The 26780-nt window shown below is 39.4% G+C and overlaps 1 protein-coding gene and 1 long non-coding RNA gene across 2 annotated transcripts in view; one reads left to right on the forward strand and one right to left on the reverse strand.

Moving 5' to 3' along the window:
- LOC136840530 (uncharacterized) overlaps window positions 1-231 on the forward strand; it is a 32181-nt gene extending 31950 nt beyond the window's left edge. The window contains exon 3 of the long non-coding RNA XR_010853658.1: window positions 105-231. This is a non-coding gene — a long non-coding RNA (uncharacterized lncRNA). The remainder of the gene's footprint in view (window positions 1-104) is intronic.
- Window positions 1-26780, reverse strand: part of LOC136840429 (uncharacterized) — an 82683-nt gene that overhangs the window by 12272 nt on the left and 43631 nt on the right. Inside the window, exons 6-12 of the mRNA XM_067107130.1 lie at window positions 26153-26331; window positions 18027-18173; window positions 17178-17306; window positions 8926-9082; window positions 5969-6719; window positions 4538-4751; window positions 656-740 (exon numbers count right to left, since the gene is read on the reverse strand). Of these exons, the coding sequence (XP_066963231.1) occupies window positions 656-740; window positions 4538-4751; window positions 5969-6719; window positions 8926-9082; window positions 17178-17306; window positions 18027-18173; window positions 26153-26331 (1662 nt within the window). The remainder of the gene's footprint in view (window positions 1-655; window positions 741-4537; window positions 4752-5968; window positions 6720-8925; window positions 9083-17177; window positions 17307-18026; window positions 18174-26152; window positions 26332-26780) is intronic.

A 26780-nucleotide genomic window follows, 5' to 3' on the forward strand; every position in this document is an offset into this window, starting at 1 on the left:
ATACAATGATAAACTATAGTTTTCAAGAAGTGTTTATTTCTAGCTTACTACTTTTTCATTTTTACATGGCTTTATTTCTAACTTAATTCTTTTTATTTTTACAGAGGGTTACAAGCACCAGTCATGCTTCTGCAAGTTTGAACTTCATACTAACGAAGCAATAACCATCCTGAATTTTCAAATCAGCAGAATTCAGTATTTTCATACTTGGGCATACAATAAAATTATTAAGTATATACATACTTTGTATGTTAGACTTTTTCTACTATGAAACTTCAGACCTGCTAATTTCAAAGAACCTGTAGTAATGGCTGTCCTCTTGGATTTTAGCTAATATTTCAGAATTTCAAGTAAGTAATCATGCCTATCCCAAAGAACGTCAAGTGTGCCAATTCACATAATTATATCACTGTTCTAATACCTTCTTGATTATCTTCTTTAGTAATGACTTCTTTATTATCTTCTTCAGTATTGGGTTTGTCAATCGTATGAATGCATCTCATAATTTTCAAGGCGGGATTTCAGTGATCAATACGGATTTAAGTGATCTAATACACACAACTCAATTAAATTTTTTTAAAAATCATATATTGCATTACAGTATAAGCAAAGATATCTGACCTAAAAAAGTAAAACTACTGAATTTTTCACTTACCTTCATGAACCGCATGTAAAAAGATTTTGGCAAAGCTGGAATTTTTTCTAAATCCTCAACAGAATCAAATTTACCATACATCTGTCTGTTGAGAGAAAGAAATTTATGGATAATTTTAAGGACAAACTTCAATATCAATATATACTGAGAACTTCAATATCAAAATATACGCGTTTTCCCATAACCGAATCTCACAGTCTTTGGGGATGGAAACGTCTGGTATATGAATACATTCAGACCTAAGCACTGGGGATGGTTATCTGGCACAAGATTCCAGATATATGCCAAATTTTTCAAAGTAATTTGTATTGTTTCTAGATACATAAAACAAAACTTTTCAAACTGAAACTATCTTTCATGCATAACTGAATGATTTAATGAATGCAGTTACAAGGTTTAGCCGTTTGGTGGCACAGTGAGATAGTGTGGGTTCCAGGAAGAAGCCCAGCAAGTACAGTAAGCCCAAGTCGATCTTCCGTGTGGAGGACTAAACGTGGTAGAGGTGGGAATACAGTAATACCCTGAACTTGCGTGATTTGAGTTGCATGAATTCACAGACACACAAACTTTTCATTGAAACCTAATTAATTGTCATAGACAAGCTTTTCACAGACACGCAAACGTTTGCGAATCTTCAAGAAACCCTGCAAAACTGTTTGTTTAATTATTTATGTAATTTTTAAGTTTTCACGCTTTTATGTGTAAATTAAATAACATTAAATAATAAAAATAATAATTCTATCTCTCTCTCTCTCTTTTACTGAGATCATAGACTTTTTATGGTACATATATATATATATGTTTATTTGTTTTGTATGGTAAATGAATGATTTACCATAAGTACTAATTTTCAAATATCAATAATAATAATAATAATGATAATAATAATATAACTGTAATTACAAAATTCATATGTGATACATATTTTAAACACACAAATATCATTCCCTCATCTTTTGTTAATGTGTTGAGGAGAAGTTTGAAGGCAAAGCTGTCAAATATGTCAATTTAATGCGACAGGAAGGTGTAGTGTTGCCAATTAGTAGGTCAAATGATTCTTGTAATTCTCTCTCTCTCGCTGTGTCCGTAATAATTCGTAAATAATTTCACTCTCTTAAGTAAGGACAACTCTTCTCTCTCTCTCTCTCTCGTTCGTAGTTAGCACTCACACATTTTTTACTACCTACGTATTACTGTTTCTCTGTGCGTCTTTACCTGTAAAGTAGATAGTTTTAAATTGATCTAATTTTACGTGTACTGTCTATGAACTGTAAATGCGCCATTCTAAAACATAGAGACAGAACATTTCAGAACAAAGAGAAAGAGATAGAATAAAGAAGTTCTTTTATGTCAACCATTTATTTCTTTTTTTTAAGGGTAATGTATTAAGCCAACTTTTAAACGAAAATTACAGTAGCTTTAACTTCATGTAAAAGTTAGCTTAATACTTTAGGAGCATGATAAGTCATATTTAGTGTTTAAACTCTAGAAATAAGCATTTCTTAGCATTTTTAGAGACCGTGCAAAACGCATGAAAATTCGGCTGGCATGAGGGGGTCTGGAACCTAACCTCACCTAAGTTCAGGGTATGACTGTATATCAAAAGGCTTTGGTTTGTGTACATAGGAAAAATACAAATTACTGTGAAAAATTTGATATCAGTTCCCATGGGATACAAACCAATGCCTTTTAAGAGGAAACATTTTTTAGGCGGGTGGTGTCCTAAAAATTCCTGGACAATACATTCCACCTACAAGAAAATGGTCTTGGGATAAGGGTCTGCAAGAAACATCATTTACACGAAAACCATTACAAGTCTGGTGAAAAGTATACCAGATAAAGTTATGGGCAGATAAGAATCCCTGAAAACGGGAGGTAAATTTTTGCAGAGCCACATCACACTCCATGAGTAATGTGTCTATATGCAGCACACCCTGACTATTACCAAGTAATGGGATCCTGAAAACAAGAAGATCCAAGGAATGATTACTTTTCATTCATCCACTGGAGCGAGTTTGAGAGTACTGTCCACCAGATCACCTTGTCATAAGTATGCCCTTGGATCAAGGAGACTATCTACATTTCCTAAGACTACTGCCCGGTCTACTCTTCTTCCTTTTCCAGCCCGAGAAGAACCCTACGAGAGTTCAGAGGTCTGGTTAAACAAATCATTTATAACTAACTAACTCTTCTTCCTCTTGCATCTGCCAGACTGCTGTGAAGAGGGAAATGATGACAACAAACAACACGATGATAAAGACGACAAGCAGGAACATTTCCATTCTTCTTACCAAAAAGCACACTTGCTGTCTGACCAAAACTAGTACAGGACAGTGCTATGGCAGTATGCTCATCTGGAGGAAGGGCAGCAAGAACATCAACTTCTAGTAACTGCTCTAGCTGGCTAGTAACTGTAGGCACAGGATGAGCTGTGGACAGCAGGAGCATTACCATTAACAGGAAAACCACTGCTACAGATGATTTAGGGATGAGAGTTCTTTGTACTTCACTTCCACCAAGCGAACAAGAAAAGTGGACAAAGATGGGCTATGGAAAATTCAGTTCAAGCTAAATTTTCTCAAGATAAAACAATAAATGGTCATTCTTATTAGAAGGGGAAGATGATGTAGATGGAACATCTACCCCAGAAGCAACAATATCAGGCAAAGAATAGCAAACTTTCTTGGTTGGGAGAGAGTTAGTTCTCGACTCATGAGAAGCACTCTCAGGTGGTAAAGGAACAGAAGATGGCAGAAGAAAGGACACCACAGTATCTGCTGATTTCACCAGTGCAGTAAAACTCCCTGACAAGGAAGGCAAATGCCTCTTTTCCTTATTTTTCTTCCTACTAAACCTATTCACATACTCCTCAAATAAGAAATAATGGACACAGACTTTACCTCAACAATGAGAACAATACTTACACAGGCCTACCAATGCTGCAGACATGTAACAGCCACAAGGCCATCCCAGATCCTCGCATCTACCTTGCTTAAACTTTTTCTCCACAAGACAGAAAAACATAGCAGGAGACAACAAATAAAAACAAAAGATGCAAACAAAAGACAAGCAGAAAAAATAAAGAAACACAGAAATAAAAACCGAGCTACATTCATTAAGCAGAGACAAAAGCAGAAGCAGCCAAAACATGGTGGCAAGATCAACTGGGAGGCTATGTTCATCCAGTTGTTCAGCTACACATTCAGATATTAACCACTTAAAAGGTGTCAGTTTGTATCTCTTTAGGAACACAAATGTTTTCAAAGCACTTGCCAAACCAAAAGACCATGAGCTCGCAAGAAAATTTCCATAAAAAGAATCAACTTTTACAAAAAAAAAAAAAAAACTACAGCACAGAAACGAGAGAAATAAATATATAATTAAAATTATTAACATTAATGAACAAATGAATAAATAGCTACATAAATGAAAGCTAAACAAAATAAGCAAAGGACCTTGAACCCAGAACCATGGATGGTCATGGTACAGCCTAGCTTCAAAATATTTTTTTTTAAGCTAATTGTATTATTTGAATTCAAACCAAGATTCTTGATTACTAAATGTATCAAGTCTACTATCATCCATGTGTCAACACAAAATGCTGTAGCTGCCTAGTGTGGAGAAAATAAATTTGACATCTATGATGACTTTGATGCTACCAATAGTAGGCCACTATGATTGCCCCCCTCTAAACTACACAAAAGGAGTTTTTCTACATACAATAGCTTATGGTCACAACTTTCATATTTCTGACCTGTCCATCAAACCCTACGTATTGCAAAAGTTCTTGTGATTAAAACATGAATTTGCTTTCAGACTTTGTTAAAAAAAAAGTAAAATAGTTTTAAAGTAATTCCACTGAGGCATCATTACTGAACTTACCTGTAATTATACAAAACCATGGCGGTTTTTGGGCCGATGGTAGGAAGGGCTTGAAGTTGACGAACAGTTCCAGTATTCAGTAACTCCAAGATCTCCTTATAGTAGTCCTCTTGTAACCTGGGACTCATAACTAATTTCCATCTGGTCACTGCTGGAGTACTTAAGGTTGTGCTTGCATCTCCTGCAACCAGAACTGTTGCATTTGGTTGAGGGCCTGAATTTAATAAGTAACCAATTAGGTTGTCTATATTCGATTCAGCTCTTGTAATCTAATTTAACTTTAATAACACATTATCATACCTGAATTTTAATATATTTTATGCAATTCTGTGAACATTTCTACAACTGTGCAGTACATATAATAGAGACTATATAATCAACCGGGTATGGACATGAAAAAAAGCAGGCAAGTGATATGATTTCATTTGTTAATTAGTATGACTTCAATCATGTCCAAATTAGGACTGTAAATCAAATTATAGAGATCAATAAACCTTTACTGTCAATGACAAAATGAAATATTGCATTTAACATCCTGATGATTTTCACAGTCTTCAAGTACAAGAAAATCTGATGCATATAATGTATGTTGGGACTTTTGACATTGGGAATCTTTATAGGGCAGGGTCCCGTGATTGTGACAATCTCACCCTTTACCATACATGACTCTATTTCTTGGAGCTCGCTCTGGGGGTAGTAACCCCAGCTTTACATTTAGCTTTTCTCTGGTATCTAGCAACGGAATTACCTAGAAATAAGTGCTGAATGGACTTTTTCACCGGGTGACACGGGCCCCTCCCCAGAAATAGATTTTTCCTTTGTCAAAATCCTTTTATTAAAAGGTTACAAAAGACCATAAAAAATATAAAATTTTATGTTCTATGCCGCAAAAGCACTTAGGAATAAATATATACCCTTGTATAAATTGCATATGCCTGTCCTTGTCCACAATCAGGAATATTCCAAAACTTACGAAGTATGACAGCTCCGTTTCTTCATCATGAATTATCATCTGTGGCTTACAAATTAACCAGCATTTCCAAGGCATCAGAATTCATTCTATTCAACACTTATTACTCAGTAAATCCAATCATTTTGATACCTCCCAACCAAAAACATCAAACCTCACTCTCTTTTCATGGCCTATTCCCTATTTACAAACATGACTCCAAAAATTTTTATCCTTTTTTCCCCCAACAGAAAACTTTTCTATTACAGTAGTTGGAGAGTTGGTATACTCCAGTGATGAAAGATAATTAACAGTTATTAATTCCTTAAGAAACGCAGAAAAACAGGAAATCAAAAACATGAATGAAAAGCCTACACAGTACAGTATATGGCTACATTATGAAACATGAAGAAATTTGGATGCAAAGGCCCAAACTCACATAAAAAAAGGTCAATAATAACTATGTAACTATGATACCTTACCTTTGGTTACCTTCTTTCTGCATAATGAAGCTGCAGGACTAGTTCCTGTTAGAATCTCAAAATTTCGTTGAGTTGCTTTCAAAGCTGACAGCCTTGTTGAGCGCCTCACAGGAGCTCTACCTTTATTTACACGGTCTATCTGAAGGGGTGACTGAGATATGAAACTGGACTTCAAGACAAATGTCTCATCTTTTGAATGAACTGCAGGTGACTGAGATATGAAACTGGACTTCAAGACAAATGTCTCATCTTTTGAATGAACTGCAGAAGTAGCTGGAAGATTCAAAACTTCTTGGTACAACATTGTTTCTTCTAAACAATTAGCTTTTGAATTTGCAGAGGGCTGTTTTGACTGTAGTTCAGGGGAAGCTCCATAGTTATTCATAACTAAGATAGTGCTTTCTTGACAAGTTGTTTCATCCAATTTTGAACAAGACAGGAGTGGAGAATAATTTGACCTCTGACATAAAGGCGACATCTTCTCAAATATGGCATTATGCAAACTTCTTTTTGTTGAAAGGCGAGTGGACTTCCTAACATGACGCTTCGAGTTGAAAGTAGTGCTAGTTAAAGGTTGGTCACATCCATTAAAGATACCAGTGGTTAATCCATCACTCATTTGAGAAAAGGTAACATTTTCCACTGTTTTCATATCAGATTTAATTACATTGCTTACATCATTAAGTGGGTGTCTTGGCTTTAATATTTTCTCTATTACTTTACTCTTCTCCAGTTCCTTTGCTTCAGTAACCTGTCAATAAAAGTGACATGAATGAAAACTTGCATCAACCACAGCTTGGAACAAACTGTATTACAATTAAAAGGATAAAATCTTTAAAAGTCCTGTCTAAATACCACTATTACATGTAAAAATTAAACAAAGGATCTGCCAAATTTTCCTAACAACACAACACATACATATTTGATTTTCATGTAATTATTCTGTACGCAAAATCATTCAAATTTTGATGCAATCTCAAAAAACTTTAAGCTTATTCCATAAACACAAGACAGCCATTTTTATGCCTTAATACTTTTAGGTTAGAACAACCAAGACATTACATAAATTCAAAATACTTATTGATTCATAAACACAGTACATTACTGAGATCAACTCCTACGTATACTGACACCCAATAGTGTCTCTGCAATTGCTTAAATTCTGATTTATTCAACTCCCTATCAGGATATATGTACAAGACATGGGGATCTTTGCCTATGGAACATATGAAGAAGTGGGAAGCCTCAGCAAGCAACCTCTAATGTGTGCTGTGGCTTGGTGAAGGTGGGTCACTATCATGCATGCTCAACCACAGAAAAGAAGTCCACAAACAACTCCACCACCTCTTACACTAAACAGCTTAACCCACAGAGACTGGGACACTAACTCACCAAAAAATTTGCTTCCTAACACCAAACACGCATATTTTAATCATGCAACAGTTTGTACAGTTTAACAGTCTACCACAGCTTTTTCTTTTTCTTTCTTTTCTTTAAATCTTCAGCTGAAAACCCTTATGGACAGAGTCAACCAACTATAAACCCACTGGGGCCTGCAGAGAGACAAGTTATAGGAAAAGGCAACATATAAAAAGCTTAAATCCTCAACATAACATACGTCAGTAATGATGAAAAACCACAAGAAGCATGTATTCTAACAGAGCACAAATATGAAATTCCTTCCCCTGCAAGTTAAAAAATGACACTGAAACATATACTCAAAATGATTAAGAAATCACTTACAAACAAGGGAAAAATAAATACTGACGCATCAGAATTTTCCACAAAGAATATGAATGAGGTACTTACTCAAAACCCACAAGGGGAAGAGATGATTATCACTTCCCTTCACCAAACACACACTTCTTTCATAAAAAAGGAACACAGCCAACCATATGATCATTCAGAGCAAAAACACTTAGCATGGGACAATGTTCATACACAAGGGTATTTCACAAGATTGTCTGGGGAGTGTCCTGCTGAGTTGTTGATGGTATCTAATTTCAAACCATAATAAGAGTAGGTGCAGAGAAGTGGAGATCCAGAAGGAGGGAGTGGATGTGTTCCTCTAAGACTTAAAGGTTTAAGTGCGACTGAAGAGTTCTACAAGGAGGGAGATAACATGCTTTAGGGATACTAACACCACTTTTCACCAAAAAAAAACATTAATCACCAGATAATTGTTCCTATGTCAGGCATACCTCAGTCGCACCAATCTGTATCCTTCAGAGTACACTCTCATTCTTCTGACTCCTTCATTCCACACCAGTAGTGCCAAGACCTTATCTCACTGCTGTCCCAGAACACCATTATGATGATTTTTGCTTTATATGCCAGCATTTGTTTGTAAAGGCACAAAATTTGCACTCACGCCCCTCTTATTACTCTTTACATTTAATATTTACTCATGCACATATAACTGCTATTTTTACTTGGCTTCAAAAAGATTATAACATTTCCATTTATCTGAGTTTTAGCTTCCAAAGAAGCAAATAACTATATTCAACTTCTGAAACCCTTAAAACTCTCATATGAATTATGAAAAGTGACTGAAAATTTTCTTATTTGGGGAAAACTTTTAATTATGAATAGTAACAACCTAATAAAAAACAAAATAAATCAAGCAAAAAAAACTAAAATTTAATTTTTACAGTTATAATGTGAGATTTACATATCCTAAGTCTTTCAAGAGTTCCACCTGCCAATGAGAAGTACCACCCCATGGGGGACACCATTTACAGTGTGCACTGTGCAAGAATAGAAAGTACATCATTTGTCTTTTAAGATGTGAAACACTGTTTCTGCCATCTCACTTGTTCAATTTTACCAAGCTCTAATTTTCACCTCTAATTCATGAAAAAATCTTATGGGCAAGCATAGATATGTCTAGAATTGTGACCTGGTGTCTCCTAAACTGATCTATAATCTATAATCAATGTCAAGAAATTATTGGCTACCTGATTCTGAGCATCCGTCAAGACATCACTCAACAACTTCTTGAAAAACTTCTTCCCAGTTTTTCCACCCAACAGTGCCATGGTAACCGACGACATACTGTCATCTGATGAATCACTGGAATTAGAATTGCCGCCTGAAATCTTTCTTGTACTTTTTCTGAAACCAAAAAAATAAACTTTGTATAAAAAGCTCAGCAAGCACAGACGCATTCTATATAGTACACACAATTACAAATAAAAATCAACCTTTTTTACATGGATGGTAGGATTACAAAATTTATAAACTTGAATACAATTCAAACGCGCTTCCTTGTGTGCCAAAATCATGAAAGATAAAGTCATGAAAAGGAAAATGACAAATGACCCGGGCGCTTCTGACCAGCAGTACATGAACCCCGCCCCCTTAATAAGTCCCAACGAATGATATACATGACAAATTCTTAATTAATTTGCATTTAATTTGTATTTTTCCTAACATATAAACCTGAGGTCTTTACATATGGATAACTTTCGGCAAAACTGGAAGTCCGGCTGTTAAACTTTTGCAAGGTGGTTATGATAACAGTTACCTACGGTAGGGGCAGAAGTATCGCCCACCCAACCAGTATGCATTCAATCTCTACAGTTTACCTTTGGCCCAGGTAAAAGAATGAGGGGTGGTAAGAGGTGTACCTTTTATGTAAAGACCTCAGGTTTGTATGTTAGGAAAAATACAAATTAATTAAAAATTTGTCATTTGTTCCTACACGAATACAAACCATCGGTCTTTACACATGGAGACTTACGATTGGAGGGAGGATTCCAAGTAATTCTCTGAACTGACTGGTAGTTCAGCTTACCTGGTATTTTCTTTCTGGTCTCGAAAGAGCAAAGAAAGGATACCATACCTCTGATCTGTTGGATATGTGGGATGTTCAACTGCCAGACTTTTGGGCACTTCAAATCAAAAGAAAGTATGAAAACCCTTGATTCGAAAGGTGCGGAACTATGTAGCTAAAAATAACCATCTGGCTTGCCCATAGTCAGTCCTTCTCTCTCCTTGCTAGAGAGAAGGTAGGAAATGGATCTATTAATCAAACAAAATTGGATTATAGACAGGGTACTCAGTTATGCGGATCACCTGCATGCAAGCCAGTCCAGCTCCTCTGTCCACTGGAAAAGGACAGAAAACAGGAGGAAGGTAGGAATCCAGTCCCGCCAACCCTTCTCCCTGTAGCCACACTCCTTAGGCGAGATGCAACCTGTCCTTAAGAGCTGGGTAAACTACATGACTTATAGAGCACCCACCAAGGATCCAAGGAAAAGGAGTCCAAGGACCCAAGGGCAATAACCCAAGGTAAAAGGATAAGAATGTGAACTGCACAATTACATTCTATGCTAGTCCCAGATCGACAGGTTCTTCCTGGATGCCATAGATCGATGAATGACTGTGGTCCCTAGAAATGTTGCCTCAAACGTACTGATGACCACCAGGATATTGCAGGGTATATTTGAAAGGTCATTCCCCTAGGCAGAGAAATGATCCCTCTACCTATGATCAACACTTCAAGGTAAGAGGATATGCATGTGAATTTCACAAATACATCCTATCCCAGTACTCGAACTACATGTCCTTTCTGAATGCGACAGACATAAAGATGACTTTGCTGGCCATCTTACTGAAAGTACTTCTGTCTGTCTGAGAACTACACTGTCGTTAGTATCGTGGTGACGTTGTTATCACACGGACTGTAAGCAGCAATTACTGCCTAAATCTCCCACTCCTCATAGGAGTAATGTAACAGCACGAGGACCAAGGAAAGGGGTTCCAGACACCGTTCCTTGACTGAAAATAAGTTTTTAAAACTTAGTCTCCAGATCACTTGAAAGACATATCTGCTCAGTTGGAATACTTCAGTCACGTGTATTCTATAGGTCCAATATCTGATAGGTCTTATCTTCCTACCTGTCTTGGTAGAGAAGAAGGAAATTAGAAAAGAGAGAGATCAGTATCCCGATGAATTCTACTGTCCTTATCAGTAAGATCTCATCGATACCGGAAGTGAAAGTTGTTTGGCATAGCTATGAACCATCGTTCAAAATTCCATGAACATAAAACTTCTTGTACACATGTTATTGGCATTCAAAATTCCATGAACATGAAACTTCTTGTATACATGTTATTGGTATTAAAACCAATCTGGTAGTAGAAACTGAAAAGGGAAAGTAGGCATGCTCAATCACTTCACGTTGCCAAAGAACTGGAACTCTTGTACCCGTGCAAGGGTATAGATTCCAGTGACAGAACTTGTCTGACATACATCCCTCATCCTGGAATGTGTCTGACTGACGCTTTCGAGCATGCTACTGCAACTCCATTTATCAGCACTGTATACAGAGAAGTTGATAGGATAACCCAGGGGGAAGTTCTATGACAAGATGTTCTATGTAGAAATGTGATAAGTACTCTACTGTCAATGGACTTCGCACAGTCGACAGAGATGTCCTAGTACTGTGAATGGAAGGTGTATTGTCAACAGAGGAGACGTCCTGTAAGGACATCCCCTATGATGACATAAGTTCAGTAAGCTACTCAAAAGAGGAGTTGCCCTATGATGAAAGGACAACACCCCCTTTATTAATTGCATATATAGAAGACAAAGAGAACTATATCTGTTCAAGCAACAAACCATGTCAGCCACATGCAATGGGTTTGTCACCATTCCTCACTTCCCTTGCTGGAGAGAGAGGTAAAGACTATATATGGAAGTCAAAGAGAACTACATCTGTTCAAGCAACAAACCATGTCAGCCACATGCAATGGAATTACCACCACTCCTCAATCCCCTTGCTGGAGAGAGAAGTAAAGGCTACTGAGAAGCATACTTGTATGGAACATATAAATGCTATAACAGCAAGACTGCAACACTCACCTGCATCAACCCATTCCAGCGTATGATGTGTCATTCTTCAAAGCTGTCCATAGGCAGAGAAGAAAGGAAAAAGGGGAAAGAAAAGAGACTAGTCATTTCACTCATTCCCCACTCCACTAACATCTCATCTGTCCTTAGCCAAGAAAATCAAGAGGTGTTCTCGAATATTTTCTTGAGCTCAGAAGAGTTTCAACAGCAGTAGGAACGATCACAGGTGGAGAGTTAAACTTCAGAATTATATATGAACATTATTGAACTCATGAATGAGATCAATAAACGCTTCATAAGAGGAAAGAAAATCTTATTCTTCAAATCCTCCATCTCCTAAGGTGAAGGTAAACACCATAAGGAAAAGGGAGAGAGAGAGAGAGAGAGAGAGAGAGAAACAGAGAGAGGTCCTGATTGGAAACAGAAGATCTCTGCTCACAAGAAGGGCTCCCATCGTTCCCCGCTCTAGATGAGTCATATCCTCAGAATCATGAAGAGTTATGTCTGCGGACATATTAAGAGTCATATCCATGGACGGACTTGATAAAGTCACAACCACAGACGAGGGCAAATGGATGTGCATCAGCCCTCGCAATGTTCTGGTTATCGTCAATGGGCATGGTCGTGACTCGCACAGCCGTGGCCATGACTTGGAAGACTGTGGAAGTGATTCAGATCCATTCTAGATGTCCACTGAAGTTATATCAATACTCTTCGTTCGACAGAATGGACGGGAACCGACGCTTCAACGCAGCACAGCCGTAGGTCATCCCATTCTCTTCTCAACCTTTCACTCGAGCAATGTCGATGGTCCGCTCCCGGACACACCACCTTAAGACAACTTTCACACCCCCACCCCTCGTGCAACGGCCGTGTGCCGATATACTGCCGTACATCCATGCTGTCACATCAAACGCATGAGACGACCAGCTGGTATGAACCAACTGCACATACATGTGTCTTCATGGACTCTGACGTGCGACAGGACACTGTTGAGAAAGTTTGAATGAAGGTCAGAGGACCTTCTGGACGAGTGTGGAAAGACAGTGACTAATGTCATGGACGTTCGAACATCGAGTAAACAGCAGTCCTAGGGTGGAAGCACATCCATGGTCATGCAGAATCCCTCGCATACATCAAGGAAAGTGCATAATTTCTTTGGCTGGATGTCCTTGAACACAGGAAGACGAACATCAAACCAGGTCATGTCAGTGGATATCCGGAACTATGATGACTAAGTCACGAACGTGTGAGCATTGAGGTGACAAAGCCTATGCTGGAAACACATCCCTAAACGTCCACAACGTCTTGTGTCCAACGAAGAAAGTGCATCAACTCTGGCCGGAACGTCTGCTAGAATTTCCACTGCTGCTTCTATCTTGAACCATCTGGTAAGAATTGTCGGCTCGGAGTTCCAAAGAAAACCGAGTGTAGGGCTTGAGCCGACCTTCAGCCTGAGCCAAACACTCGAGACAAGCATCCTCCAAGCCTGGGATCTCCGAAGAAACAAAAACTCGGAAGGAGCTACTGAGTCATGCACAGGACAAACGTTGGTTGCTCCCTCTACTTAAGTGTCCGTAGAAACATGGGCAGGGGAGATAGTAGTTCGGGAAATGTTTCTGAAACTAGTATAGGCAACACAGGTTACCTCTTCAACTTGCCATATACAAGGAAACCGTGCACCTGGTGCTCTGCTTAGCAGGGTCCCGGATAGAAACCCATGACACGGTGAAATCCCAGTCCGTAGACAAGAGAGAGCACCGATAGAAGAAGGCGAAGATGACGATGGCGAAAGGATTCTCTTCTTCGACTTCTACTGCAACCGGAGGGGCTCACCACAGTGCAGGCACGTATGAAGAAACAGCGAAGATTTCCCCAAAACCCCCAAACCTTCTGCAATAGTGAAAGACTGGTTGCACTTCTCTTGATAGGCAGAGTCTATCGATCAAAACTATATCGGAGGAATTGGTTGATGACTTCGTAAGAACTAGCCATGACGTCACAATCCCATCCGTGACGTTACAGGAGCAGATGACTCTTACCAAAGCAGAAATTACGTGTAAGAGTAGGCATAATCAAATATTCTAATAATATTGTGTGATAATACAAGTTTATTTCATACACATGACAAAAGGGCAAGTGAAGGGCACCAGATGGCAAAACATCGAAATGGAGATGAGAAGCCACAGAAGCAGACGAAGTCTACATCAGAGAAGCAGTCTGTCTAAGATTAGTACCCCTGAATAATGATGTAAACTGTGCATTTGAGCCTGGATAAGAACAAAATGGCGTTGCCCCCACCATCCTAGGAGGGTAACAACCTCTAAGTCACCACACCACGTAGATGGGGCTTCCAGGCTCAGAAAGGAACACACTGCTGTCAGATCTGGCTTGGTTCCAAGCTTCCACTACAGAACAAACAAGTTGGTCGAGGTACACCAAAACCTGGAGTGGCAACACTGGGAGAGCAAAGAGAATAGAGGGGCTCCCAGGATCTGAGAACACGCCGCCAACCAACTTCAAGGCAAGCAGCAGGACTGACAACTGTCTCGCAACACGACATGGGATTCCAACAATAAAACAAGCTCTGAACTGTAGAGCTTGAAAAGAAACAAATAATATGCCTTCCCTTCTCAGGAAGGGAATAAACTTCCCACCCTGAGAGAAAGGAAAAGAAATATGTCTGTATTTAAGGAAATGGAGTGTGCTGTAAGACTCACACACCCCCCAAGATGGGAAAGAGACAAGACAGTAAATTCCGATTGGTTCTGAGCATGTAGTCGGGACCAACGCAACCGTAAGACTTGCGCCATTAACATTCGTGTTGAGGGAGTGGAGGAAAACGTGCTATGTTAAGTAAGACGAATCCTCGCATGAAATCCTTGGCTGCAACACGAGCCCATAACGTCTCGACCATCTCAATTTACATAACAACTGAAACACTAAAACATTACTATGTTCCCAGAAATTGTGTAGTTGAATCAAAATATTACATGACTAAAAAATAAAATAATTAAACACATACACATAGGTGGAGGTGTTTGCAAAACAACAACGATATAAAGGAAAGAAAACTCCACACCTGAGCTTACTACGCAGTAAGAGTAAGTAAAAATATCATTGAAGACATAGAAACAAAACATAATGACATGTCTTGAAATATCAAAATACACAAATGTTTACATACATCCAAATCAATATTTCAATTTACAAACATAAAATATACAACAAGAGAAAAAATGCCGAATGGCAGGACAGAGAAGAAAAGCATGTCTTGTTGAGAGTGCGGCCAAAAGCAAACTGAAGAGACTGAATGCATACCGGTTGGGTGGGTAGTACTTCTGCCCCTACCGTAGATAACTGTTATCATAACCACCTTGCAAAAGTTTAATGACCGGACTTCCAGCTTCATCGAAAGATATCCATATGTAAAGACCGATGGTTTGTATTTGTGTAGGAACAAATAAGATTTACGGCTAACATTTTACAAATAAAATTTTGCAAAAGTACTCTGGTAATGCCAAGTACCTGTTCTAAAAATAGCAACTCTGGTAATGCCAAGTACCTGTTCTAAAAATACCAGAGCCCCAGGTTATACTTAAAGCTAGGGAGGAGAAGGGCACCCAAAGTTTGCAGGCCTTGAATCGCAAAAGGTCCTAAAAACGTCTAAATAAGCCTGAGTCAGAATTCTTAAAATCAATAAGTCTGGCAAATTATGTGGATAAACAAACAAGAAGCACCTATCCACTGAAGGTATGACTTGAGAGCTCTCACTGGGCACAGGAGACTATCCTTAGAAAAGGAGGGCAAGGCAGTAATGGGAAAAGACTCCAAAAATGAGCCACTTTCACCTGAAGAACAAATCTTTGCCACCCCTCCAGCGCAAACAAAAGATCCATAAAGGCCAATGGCAAGAATTTAAGAATCCACCATAAAAGACATGAAACTCACTGACATGGTCAAAGGAGGTGAGGGCAAACCCAGGGAGAAGGCATTTGACAAAATTCATAAGGAGGCCTAATGAGGGTCAGCATCAACATAGTCAAGTTCCAGAATGAACAGATGTCCCTTCCCTGGGAAAAGGCAAAGATTATGGACCTCCTGAGGATAGCAATAGCTTCTTCAGTAACTTCCAAAGAACCATTTTCTGACAATACACTTGATAATCACCTGGCATGAAGGTACAGAGATTGGATATCTGTGAGACCAGTAAAAGCAGGCTGTAAAAAGGGCTACAGTATCAATAAACTCACTAGCACTACACAACATAATGTGGTAGCAGAACCAGCTTTAAAGAAGTCACACAAAGAAATGAAGACTTGCACTGAGAAACTGAAATTTGACTTACGGAAGCATAGTATGGCTTTTCTTATTTCAACATGACGAAGTGGGTCTGTTTCAAACACAGTAAGCTACTTATGGGTTTGTAATATGCATGTTTTCTAAGCAATGTACTTTTCTACACTTTGTAAATTTTGTCACCTTAAGGGTTACCACTTACAACACGCTTTGCATATAACACTGTCAATGTTACTGAAGGTTCTTGGCAGAACCTCTAAGGCCCCTGTTGAATTGCTGTCAGGTTCTCATCTGTTCCCTCAGATCATTTCCAACTTAGATGTCAAAGTTCTTGAGCTTACTACGCAATTAAATTCTCATTCAAGTACAAACTCTTTCAGTGAATATATGAATCTAAAACGTGAACTCTGTGGCCACATTAAATCATTTTTTTAATAAAAACACTGCTTTCAGTGGTAAAAGATGAAATACATGGAACATGAACTCTAGTTAACATGTAATGATATAAAAAGAGACAAAAGTATCATTGCTATTTCAATAATACAACATTATCAAAATGTTTTACCTGCTTGGCTTAGGGTACTGCGACAATGAAGAGACAATTTACAAAATCCGAATATTTTAAAAAAATTACTGAAGAGGGACAGACACCAACATGTACCTATATATGTTGGTTTCTAGTAATCAAAACAGAAAATACATAAATGTAACATAAACATTAAACACACTGCTGCAGCTCTCAATGCATCCATTTTTATGAAGGATATAGTGCATATTCATAAAAGTTAAATGCAAGGCACACAGTACCTTCAGGAATTACCCTGGCTGACAATACAAAACCCTCATACAGACAAACATACATAGAAGATAAAAAGAAAAATCCTTTTCTGTGACCATACTTAAAAACCAGGACAAATAACTTCAAAATAAGCCTTGGTACTGCCTGAGCACAGAATTTTGGATTTTCAATGGCTTTACTGTATTTGAACACTGAAGTTACTTATTCCATTTATATGTGGCAAGATGCAATACTACTTGATGTAAGAATGTTACCTAGAAGATTTCCTTTTTTTACTGGCCTTCAACTTGCTTATTATTCGATCTGCAACTCGGTCCTCTATACTTTCAAAGTGTACCATTATTGACTGCTCCAGCTTATTTGTCATCCGTTCCAAGTAAGGGCTGTAAATAATAAAATATATTTAAACAAGTTTTTATTCATACCATTTCACAGAATGAAACAATTTTGATGAGTTTTCATCTAAACGAATTCACACAACTCAAAATACCAAATCAGCATTCTATACTTTCCAGAATATTAATAAAGGCAAAAAAAGAAATTGAGGGAATTTGCAAGATTGGGATTACTATTTTAGCCAACACAACGAAAACCGTAGCATTGACACTTCAGAAAATAGGAAAGCAACAAAGAATGAAAAATCAGTGAAGGCCAGAGAAATAAAGCTGTGAAATTCAGAGTAATGAAAAACTATGTCTACTACAAGCATGCTTTAGCTTTTGATGGACATGCCCACAATGAGCTGCTCAAGACAACTGGAATTGGCCTATCAAATGCTAACAACATGTATTTATACACAAATAAATATATGTAATGCACAAAAATTAACTAGGTATTAAATGAGATTTCTGAAAACTCCTAAAGTGTTAAATTTTTACTGCAAATATTCCACTAATATTGACCTTCAGAAGACAATACCTTACAAAAGATGTTTGATGAGTGACTGCAAATTCTGACAGCAAAAATTACAATGTCATTTGACAAGTTTGGAATTCTTGTAAACTAATAAAATAAATGAGTTCTTGAAACAAAAAACCAACACTCAACGCATAAAAGAATTATAATCTTACATAAAAAACACACTACACATTAAACCAACCTACCTCAAATTGGGAGGCTGCATCTCAGGATTTTCCACACTGGATACAGGTGAAGAGTGTCTCAGAGAATCATCTTCAAAAATGGGTTGCTGTATAGGAACTCCCAGAGATGGAGCCAGGAGGCTTGAATTGAGAACTGAATCATTCAGCCTGGAAAAGGTTTAAAATCAGTATTTTTCTAGAATGGCATAAAAAAGGGTATCGAGCAAGAACGCTCAGTAACAAGAGCATCAAGGTCAATCAGCCAAGCATAAATGAATGCATAGCAATTGTAATGATTAAATTTGGTCACTAAGCCTCCTATTTAGGTTTGACAGATTCATTTTGAGATAACTCCTATTAACACAAGCACACACACAGGGTGAAAGCACAACCTCCCTCTAACTTTGCTTGGTGGCGGTGCTAACAAACATAAAAAAACCTTTAGTAAACAACAAACAGTGTTTTCTAAAAACTTTTTAAAACTAAGCAAATTGGAATTGAAATGGTGTTGTGAAAACAGCTTAAAAAGAATATTCACTTCAAATGAAAGGCAAATGACACAGTCAGAAAACTTACTCAGAGGTATTACCAACAACTGAACAATACTATTAATAACAATAACAAAAGCAATTCACATTCCTAAATACTAGTACAGCATGAGGGATTTAGCAGTGTTGCACTGAGAAAAGACTACCGCTTGCAGAATACAAGACTATGGCTATTTATGCATTATAATTGAACATTATATTCACAGATTAATGTCATTATAAAAAAGCCACTCATTTCATTGGCAAGTTTCAACAGATAAAAGGAAACAAGTGATATATGAAAAAATAAAAATCGTTACTAACAAATTATAGTAATTTGGTCACTTAACAAGCCCAACTGTAAATGAATACGCAATGTAAAAACTGACAGATAAGCAAGGTACTTTAAGGTATTACCCACAGTTTTTCTTAAACTTGGAAATATCAACAACCATAACATTACCATGAATTGATATACATTAGTTTAACAAAACTACTGAGCCCTACTTGTACACTCACAGTTTGCCTGAAGGATTTGTTGGAAATGAAAAATGGCATTTTTGTAATAAAGTTTTATACATACTTACCCAGTAATTACATAGCTATTAGTTTCCTTTAGCCAGCAGCTTAAAATTTTTAAATTGCAGGTCACGCTAGTTTGTTTTGGTTATGGCGACATGCCGCACCCACTTTCAGGAGAAGAATAGGTACAACACAGCAAAGAGCTTCAATTTGTTTATGCCCTTATGTCCAAGCGAGGGGAGGCAGGCAGGCCCCGATCATGTAATTACGGGGTAAGTATATATAAAACCTTATTTTATCATAAAAATTTCATTTTTATACAAGTAACTTACCCAGTAATTACATAGCTGATTCCCACACTGAATGGAGGTGGGAAGGCTGGACATATCTGCCCCAAAACATTATTAATAGTAATGAGTTTGAGAACAGAAATTTGCTAACACTGAATCAATGTTGTTGAACCTTACCTGATAAAAGAGCTGCTACAGGTAGATACTGCCTCTGGTTGGCGCTCATCTTATCCAGTAGAAGCGAGGTGCTAGAGCCCTGAGGGCCTACTACTACAGTGGGTGCTTTGCAGCGATGGACTAATTTCCAATGGCTATCAAAGAATACAAGATGCCCCTGCCCAGGGCGTAGTACCACACAAAATAACCAGAACAAATATAGTCACCATAGCCACCAAAACAAAATTAAAAACACCAATACCCAACCATTAAAAATCAAAGGACTGGAGGGTACTCCAAGTACATAGTACTCCCAGGCTCCCCAAAAACCCAAACCCCCTCAGCAAGGCGAAAAGACTAAAGAAAGGATATGCTTTCTACGTTTCCTCCCCCAACACTAACCCAGCCGCGTAAAAGGACCCAAGGTACTGCACTGATCATATGTAGTTTCAATGTCCCTTAAATAATGAGATGCAGACACTGACTTGCACTTCCAAAACATCGATTGCGCAACTGACATGAGGGATAAATTGCGCTTAAACGCCAAAGACGTAGCGACAACTCTTATCTCATGGGCCTTTACCTTACACGAGAGAGAGTCTTTGCTAACCATGGAATGAGCTTCCGAAATCAAGTCCCTGAGGAAGAATGCCAGGGCATTCTTAGACAGAGGCCGAGAGGGATATTTCACAAAACACCAAAGATTCCTTGAAGTACCACGAATAGTCTTTGTTCTGTGAAGATAAAACTTGAGGGCCCCTACCGGACAGAGCTCTTTCTTCTTCAGACGAGCCTAATATCTCAGACAAGCTCTTAATCATAAAAGAACGAGGCCATGGATTCGATGGCGATTCGTTCTTGGCTAAAAATTCTAGGGAAAAGGAGCAAACTGCATTCCCCTGAGAAAATCCAACATTTTTGTCCAAAGCATGGATCTCGCTGGACCTTTTGGCAGTGCCAAGGTGACCAGAAAAAGTGTCTTTCTGGTAAGATCCCTTAAAGAGATAGACTGCATGGGCTCAAAACGTGAACTGGCCAGCCACATAAGTACTACATCTAAATTCCAGGACAGCAAAGGTTTTTCTTTAAGCTTCGTAGTATCAAAGGACTTAATAAGATCAGATAATCTTGGTTAGACAATAAGCCCATTCCTTTGTGGTGGAAAACTGAGCTAAGCATTACTCTGTACCCCTTTACGGTAGAGCTGGAAAGCCCTTTAGTCAAGCGTACGAACAGTAGAAAGTCCGCTAATTCTGTTACAGAGGTACTAGAAGAAGACACGTTATTTAGTCTGCACCAAGACCTGAAGATAGACCACTTAGCCTGGTAGACTTTATCTGATGACTGTCTTCTAGACTTAGCAATCGCGTCTGCAGCCACTCTTGAAAAGCCCTTCTTTCGGAGCAGTTACTTAATAGTTTGAATCCTGTAGGGCCAGAAAAGACAGGTTTTGGTTGAACCGTCAGAAGTGAGGTTGTGTGAGAAGTTGCTGCTTCTGTGGCAGCAGTCTCGGGAAGCCCGCAAGAAGTTCCAGCAGATCTGGGAACCACTCCTTTGCTGGCCAGAAAGGGGCTATCAAAATCATAGACAGGTTTTGATGAGATGGAATTTGTTGAGAACTTGTCTCACCAAACTGAATGGGGGAAAGGCATACTGATCTTTGCCCGACCAGTCCTGCAACATTGCATCGGTCGCCCATGCTAAGGGATCTGGCACTGGTGGGCAGAAGAGAGGGAGTCGGTGATTCCTGGAGGACGCGAATAGATCTATCATGGGTTTCCCCAAGAGCTTCCACAGATCCAGACAAACAAACAGATCTAATGTCCATTTCGTGGGAAGGACCTGTTTCTAACGGCTCAATTCATCCGCCAGAACATTGTTTCCCTTGGATAAAGCGTGTTACCACTTGCAATGTTGTCCTGGTGTAATCAGAGAAGAAGAACCCTTGCTGTTTCTTACAGGGAGAAAGAGTGAGTCGCCCCTGTTTCTTGATGTGCGCCAGTGCAGTCATGCTGTCCGAATGCACTGCTATAGTCTTTTCGCTCACTTCTGAGGCAAAGCACTGTAGGCCGAGAAATATCGCCTGTAATTCCTTCACATTGATGTGCCAGTCTTGCTGTTCTTGAGACCACATACCTGATACTTCTTGTCCCTAAAATAGCTCCCCAACCTAGGTTTGAAGCTTCTGAAAAGAAATCTACGCTGGAGCTCAGAGGGAGAAGAGATTTCCCTTCTGTTAACCTCTTCCTGGAACTCCACCAACAAAGATCCTCTTTGATTTCCACAGTTATCGGGAACACAAATGAGTCCGGGAACTTCCTCCTGTTCCAACTGGCTCTTAGGAGGAACTGAAGAGGTCTCAAGAGTTAGTCTTTCCAGAGAGACAAATTGCTCCATGGACAAGAGGGTACCCAGAAGGCTCATCCGTTGATTGGCCGAGCAAGAGTCTAGTTCCAAAAAACTCGTTTACTGTCTGAAGACACTTTTCTATTCTCTTTGGGACTGAGAAAACCTGAAAATCCCGAGAGTTGATCATCATTCCTAAATAAGGAATCTTCTGAGGAGTCAGAAGAGACTTATTGACGAGGAGACCCAAGTCCTGGGACAGGAGAAGAGTTCTGTGAATGTCCTCTGTACACTGAACTTTCGAGCGGGAACGTAGTAACCAGTCATTGAAGTATAGAGAGATCTTTATCCCCGTCAGATGAAGCCACTTTGAGAGGGGAGCTAATACCCTGGTAAACACTTGAGGGGCTGCCGAGAGACTAAAGCACAGAGCCCAAAATGGAACACCTTGCCCTGAAACGCAAGCCTGAGGTACTTTCTCGAACCAGGATGAACTGGAATATAAAAGTCTGCGTCCAGCATATCGATGGGCACCATCCATTCTCCCTGGCGAATGGATGCTAGAACTGACTGGTTTGTTTCCATCTTGAAGGCTGTCCTTTTGACAGACATTCTGTGCGCTTACATCCAAAACAGGTCTCCAGCCTGCCGATAACTTGGGTACTACAAAGAGACGGTTGTAGAATCCTCTACTACTTCTATAGCCTCTTTCTGAACAAGAGGCTCGACCTCTAGCAAGAGAGCAGCAAATCTCTCTGGGCCTGGAGAGTAAGCCGTCAATGTGACAGACTTGCAGACTAGAGGAGGTTTGTTCACAAAGGAGATAGCGTAGCCCTCCTTCAGGACAGACAATATCCAGGATTCCACTCCTTTCTGTTCCCACTGTTCCCAAAAGAGGAGGAGCCATGCTCCTACCCGCATACAGAGGACTTGATCCTCACTTCTTGAAGGAAGATTTAGAGGAGGACCTCTTGATGGAACGCTGTGGCAAATGGGTAGTTGCTCCTGTCCTAGTATATGGTCTAGAACAGGAGCTCTGAGAGGGAGTAGTCTGCAGAGGAGTCGAAGATCAGGGAGGAAGAGCTGAAGAATCCTTAGGGCGTCTTCCAGATTGGGAGAGCAGGTCCTGAGTGCTCTTTTTCTGCAGGTCAGAGGCAATGTCTAATACTGTAGCTGGAGGAAAAAGATGTGTCTTGTCCAAGGGGGAGAAGAGAAGAGCCGACCTCCGAGATGGAGTGACCCCTTTTGATGTAAAAGAACACCACAGTTCTTTTTTTTTGAGGACACCCATGGTGTAAAGACCAGCCAACTCCTGTACACTGTCACGAATGCCCCTGTTAATACAGGAAAGCACTCCTAAAACGTCTGAAGAGGTATCTTGAGGCAAACAAAAGCAGTCTCTAATCTTGCGTGCTAGCGCAACCACCACCCAGTCTAAGAAGCTCGTTACTTTGAACACTTTACAAATAATCTTAAGAAGATTAGCAAGTTCTGAAGCCGAAAACAATTTTTGCAGAAGTGAAAGCTGACCTCCTGGCCGAGTCGATAAGGCCGGAGCAGTCTCCCTGGGAGGAGGCACAGACTCCCAGGGAAGGAGCTTCTCCTGTAGCATAACATCTATAACTCGACCTAAGAGGGTGGGAAAACAAAAAACTGCTTTACCTTGCTCCCTCTTCTCTGCAAGCCATCCTTCTACTTCGTTCAGCACCTTCTTCTCTGAGGAGGAGAGAACCAGTTTAGGTAACTTCAAAGAACCAGCTGAGGGAGCTTCCTTAAAAAAAGTTGAAGCAGGAGAGAAGGGAGTCACTGGCAAAAAGAAGCTTGGAAAGATGACTAACAGGAACCTCAATAGAGCAGAGTACGCAGACGAAGGGACATCCTGATCCAGTACGACCTCTTCTTCAGAAGAAACAGGAGAAAGCGATAAGCCTGCTGTCATCTGAGATGTTGGAGGTGCTTTCTGAAGCTAACTTAAAATGTTATCTAGCTTGCTCTGGATCACCGAAGGAGGAACACTGTCCGAGACGACACTGTGATGAGAAGGTGGAGGAGCAAACACCAATGGGCACTCAGGAAGCACTGAAGATGTGGGAGCCGAAGGCAAAACTTGATGGCGAATGGGTGCCAATGGGCGCTCATCTGCAATGGGAGCTTGGGGGCTTCGACCCTAGCTGCTGGCCGCTCAGGCACTAATTGGAGAGGTGATGGTGTTGGACACACAACTCCTGATGAAGGGGTTCCCTTGTGCAATGAAGAACGTCTACACACCACAAGGCACCTTGGCACCAGACTACGATCGTCATCTGATGCTGAAGAGAATTGCTCCGGGCTATCCCAGTAACTGCAAGAGGGGGGCCCCCGCTGAATCCTTGCCCTTCTTACAAGGCACAGATGAAGAGATCACGAAGTCCACTGCGCGCCTTTTCAGGGGGCGTGATTTGTCCACATAGCCCTGTGAATGCCTGGGACTAAAATCTTCAGAGCTGGAGGACATACAATGAGCACTCACTTGAAGGCCTTTTCAACAGCCTTGGTTGCAGTCTGGGATTCATCAACAGACTGAACCGAGGGGGCAACTGCTCCGGGGCAGACGCCACCGACCTCCCTTAGACTACCAGTTTGACTCCTCCCAGGTGCTGGGAGTATACCAAGGACCTTGGCCTGGAAGAACTGGTGGGCCAAACACCCATCTCCTCCACTACCACTGGGAACCAGGGGCGCTAATTTAGTGATCGATTGCACAATTAATTCAAACCGCATATCGATTTTCAACTCCATCCAGGCTGATAATGGTCTTGGGATCGGAAACGTTAGAGCCGGGTAAAGGAGAGGTTTGCACAGGTGGAGGAGATGGAACGTGATCAGAAGAAATTACTGGTGCACTGGTGCAATTGCACCTGACAGTGGATGAATCCTGACTAGCTAAGGCTTTACTAGTTTCCCTAGCAATAGCTTTTCTCTTCCCATCTCTAGCCAGTTTCTTAAGATGCGAATCTAAAGTTTTCCACTCCTTTAAATCCCATTCACTACATTCCTCACGTCGTAAATCAACTGAACACGTTTGTCCCCTACAGTGAATACAAATAGTGGGAGTCATAAGATTCCTTAGTAAGTCTAGTATTGCAGCCTTTGTTACAATACCTAATACTGGAACTACTAGTGTCACACATCATGGAAAAAATCAAAGACAAGTCCAAAAAACAGGCAAAAATTTTGTAAACCGATGATCAAAATTCGCCTAACACTGACTAAATTGTGCCGAAAGGCTATGAAAATAAATACTTCACCAATCGTAGATAAGAACAGACAACCAGCAAAGTATAAATTTCAAAATTCAAGCTGCTGCCAACCACTGTACTTCAACCACAGCCATCAGAAACAAGTTGAAGCTCTTTGCTATGTTGTACCTATTCTTCCCCAGAAAGTGGGTGGGACATGGCGCCATAACCAAACCAAACTAGCAAGACTCCCAATTTCAGAATTTTAAGCTGCCGGTTAAAAGAAGCTAATAGCTATGTAATTACTGGTTAAGTTACTTATAAAAGTAAACATTAGAGAAAGGAACAATTAAAGAAGCTGGACAGCTAAGTGGGAAGTGATCAAGGGTATGTATGAAAAGTAAAAGGCAAAAGCAAGGGAAACTGTAAATGATAATAGGGGATAACATGACCATGAAGATAGATCTAGTTTTACAGAAAGCGAAATACCTTAACATGATCATGAATTAGTCTGGACTTAAGAAAATGTTACGACTGGAAAGCTACTTTCATAAGCAATTATCCTTTAATTTTAACTGATTCTTTAAATGTTAGGTGGCAAAATCCTTGGCTGCATCTTGCCAAGGGAGATTTAAAAATAACTTACTTTTTTGTTTCATGTCATCTTCAATCTATCTATGGGAATGTGTAATGACTGCGAGGAAGGCCTGTGTTTTTTCATGTAGAGAAAAATTTAAACCGCTCAATATTGCACTCCCTAAGTACAATGTTTCATTCCATAAGTAATTTCTGACAACTTTTAAGTATTTTTCAGACCAATGTTGACATTAAAAAAATAAATTATTTATTTACCATATTACGAAGAGTGAATTCTACAAAGTCATTTAATGGTTTAAAGACATCTTAAATAACTAAAGCTGCCTGTTTTTTCACCCATCGTCACATGCAGAATATTGTTCAAACTGATGGCTTTCAAAAGGTCTGGCCAATAAAATATCCCCTGGCTGAGAGAGTTTTTGTCTAGTGACCTACCATACATATAAAGTTTAACAACTTTTTCATCATACATGTAAGATTTCACATCTTACCTCAGAGATGGTGCAGTGAAAGTGCTGTTGAATTTCGATTCAATCTTTTTAGATGGTTTATGTCCAGGAGTAGAAACAGTTGTATTATGGTTTTTCTTTTTGTCTGACATCATTGTACGCCTTTTCCACGCACCTGGGGTTGCAGTCACATCCTCACAGCGCCGTTTCACACCAATTCTCTGAAATAAAACAATTAAGAGTACAGTAGCTCACCGAGATGATGGATTAATGCGTCTGAGCTTACCCTGCTATAAAAGAAACTCCGATATATCGTTTATATATATACGTGACTGCATGTTTTTGCCATAAAGTACAGGTATATTTATACCCTGTACCCCTTAAACTACTGTAAAATGCATATAACTGCTTACTTTAACAGTTCACTGCCTGATTTAATAGTTCAAACAAAAATATACCTTAAATTATCATACTAAAACTATTTAATATCAGTTCAAACAAAAATACACCCCAAACCATCATCCCAATAAACCCAAAGTCATCTTAGATTACCCTCCTAAAATGTTACTCTTAAGTATATACACCCCTAAAGTGCTTATAAAAAATTTACTAATTTTACAATATTAATATTAATGTAAACACAGCAAAATATCTGTAAAATGTTTAATAC

Source organism: Macrobrachium rosenbergii, chromosome 1, assembly GCF_040412425.1.
Source record: "Macrobrachium rosenbergii isolate ZJJX-2024 chromosome 1, ASM4041242v1, whole genome shotgun sequence".
Lineage (NCBI taxonomy): Eukaryota > Metazoa > Arthropoda > Malacostraca > Decapoda > Palaemonidae > Macrobrachium > Macrobrachium rosenbergii.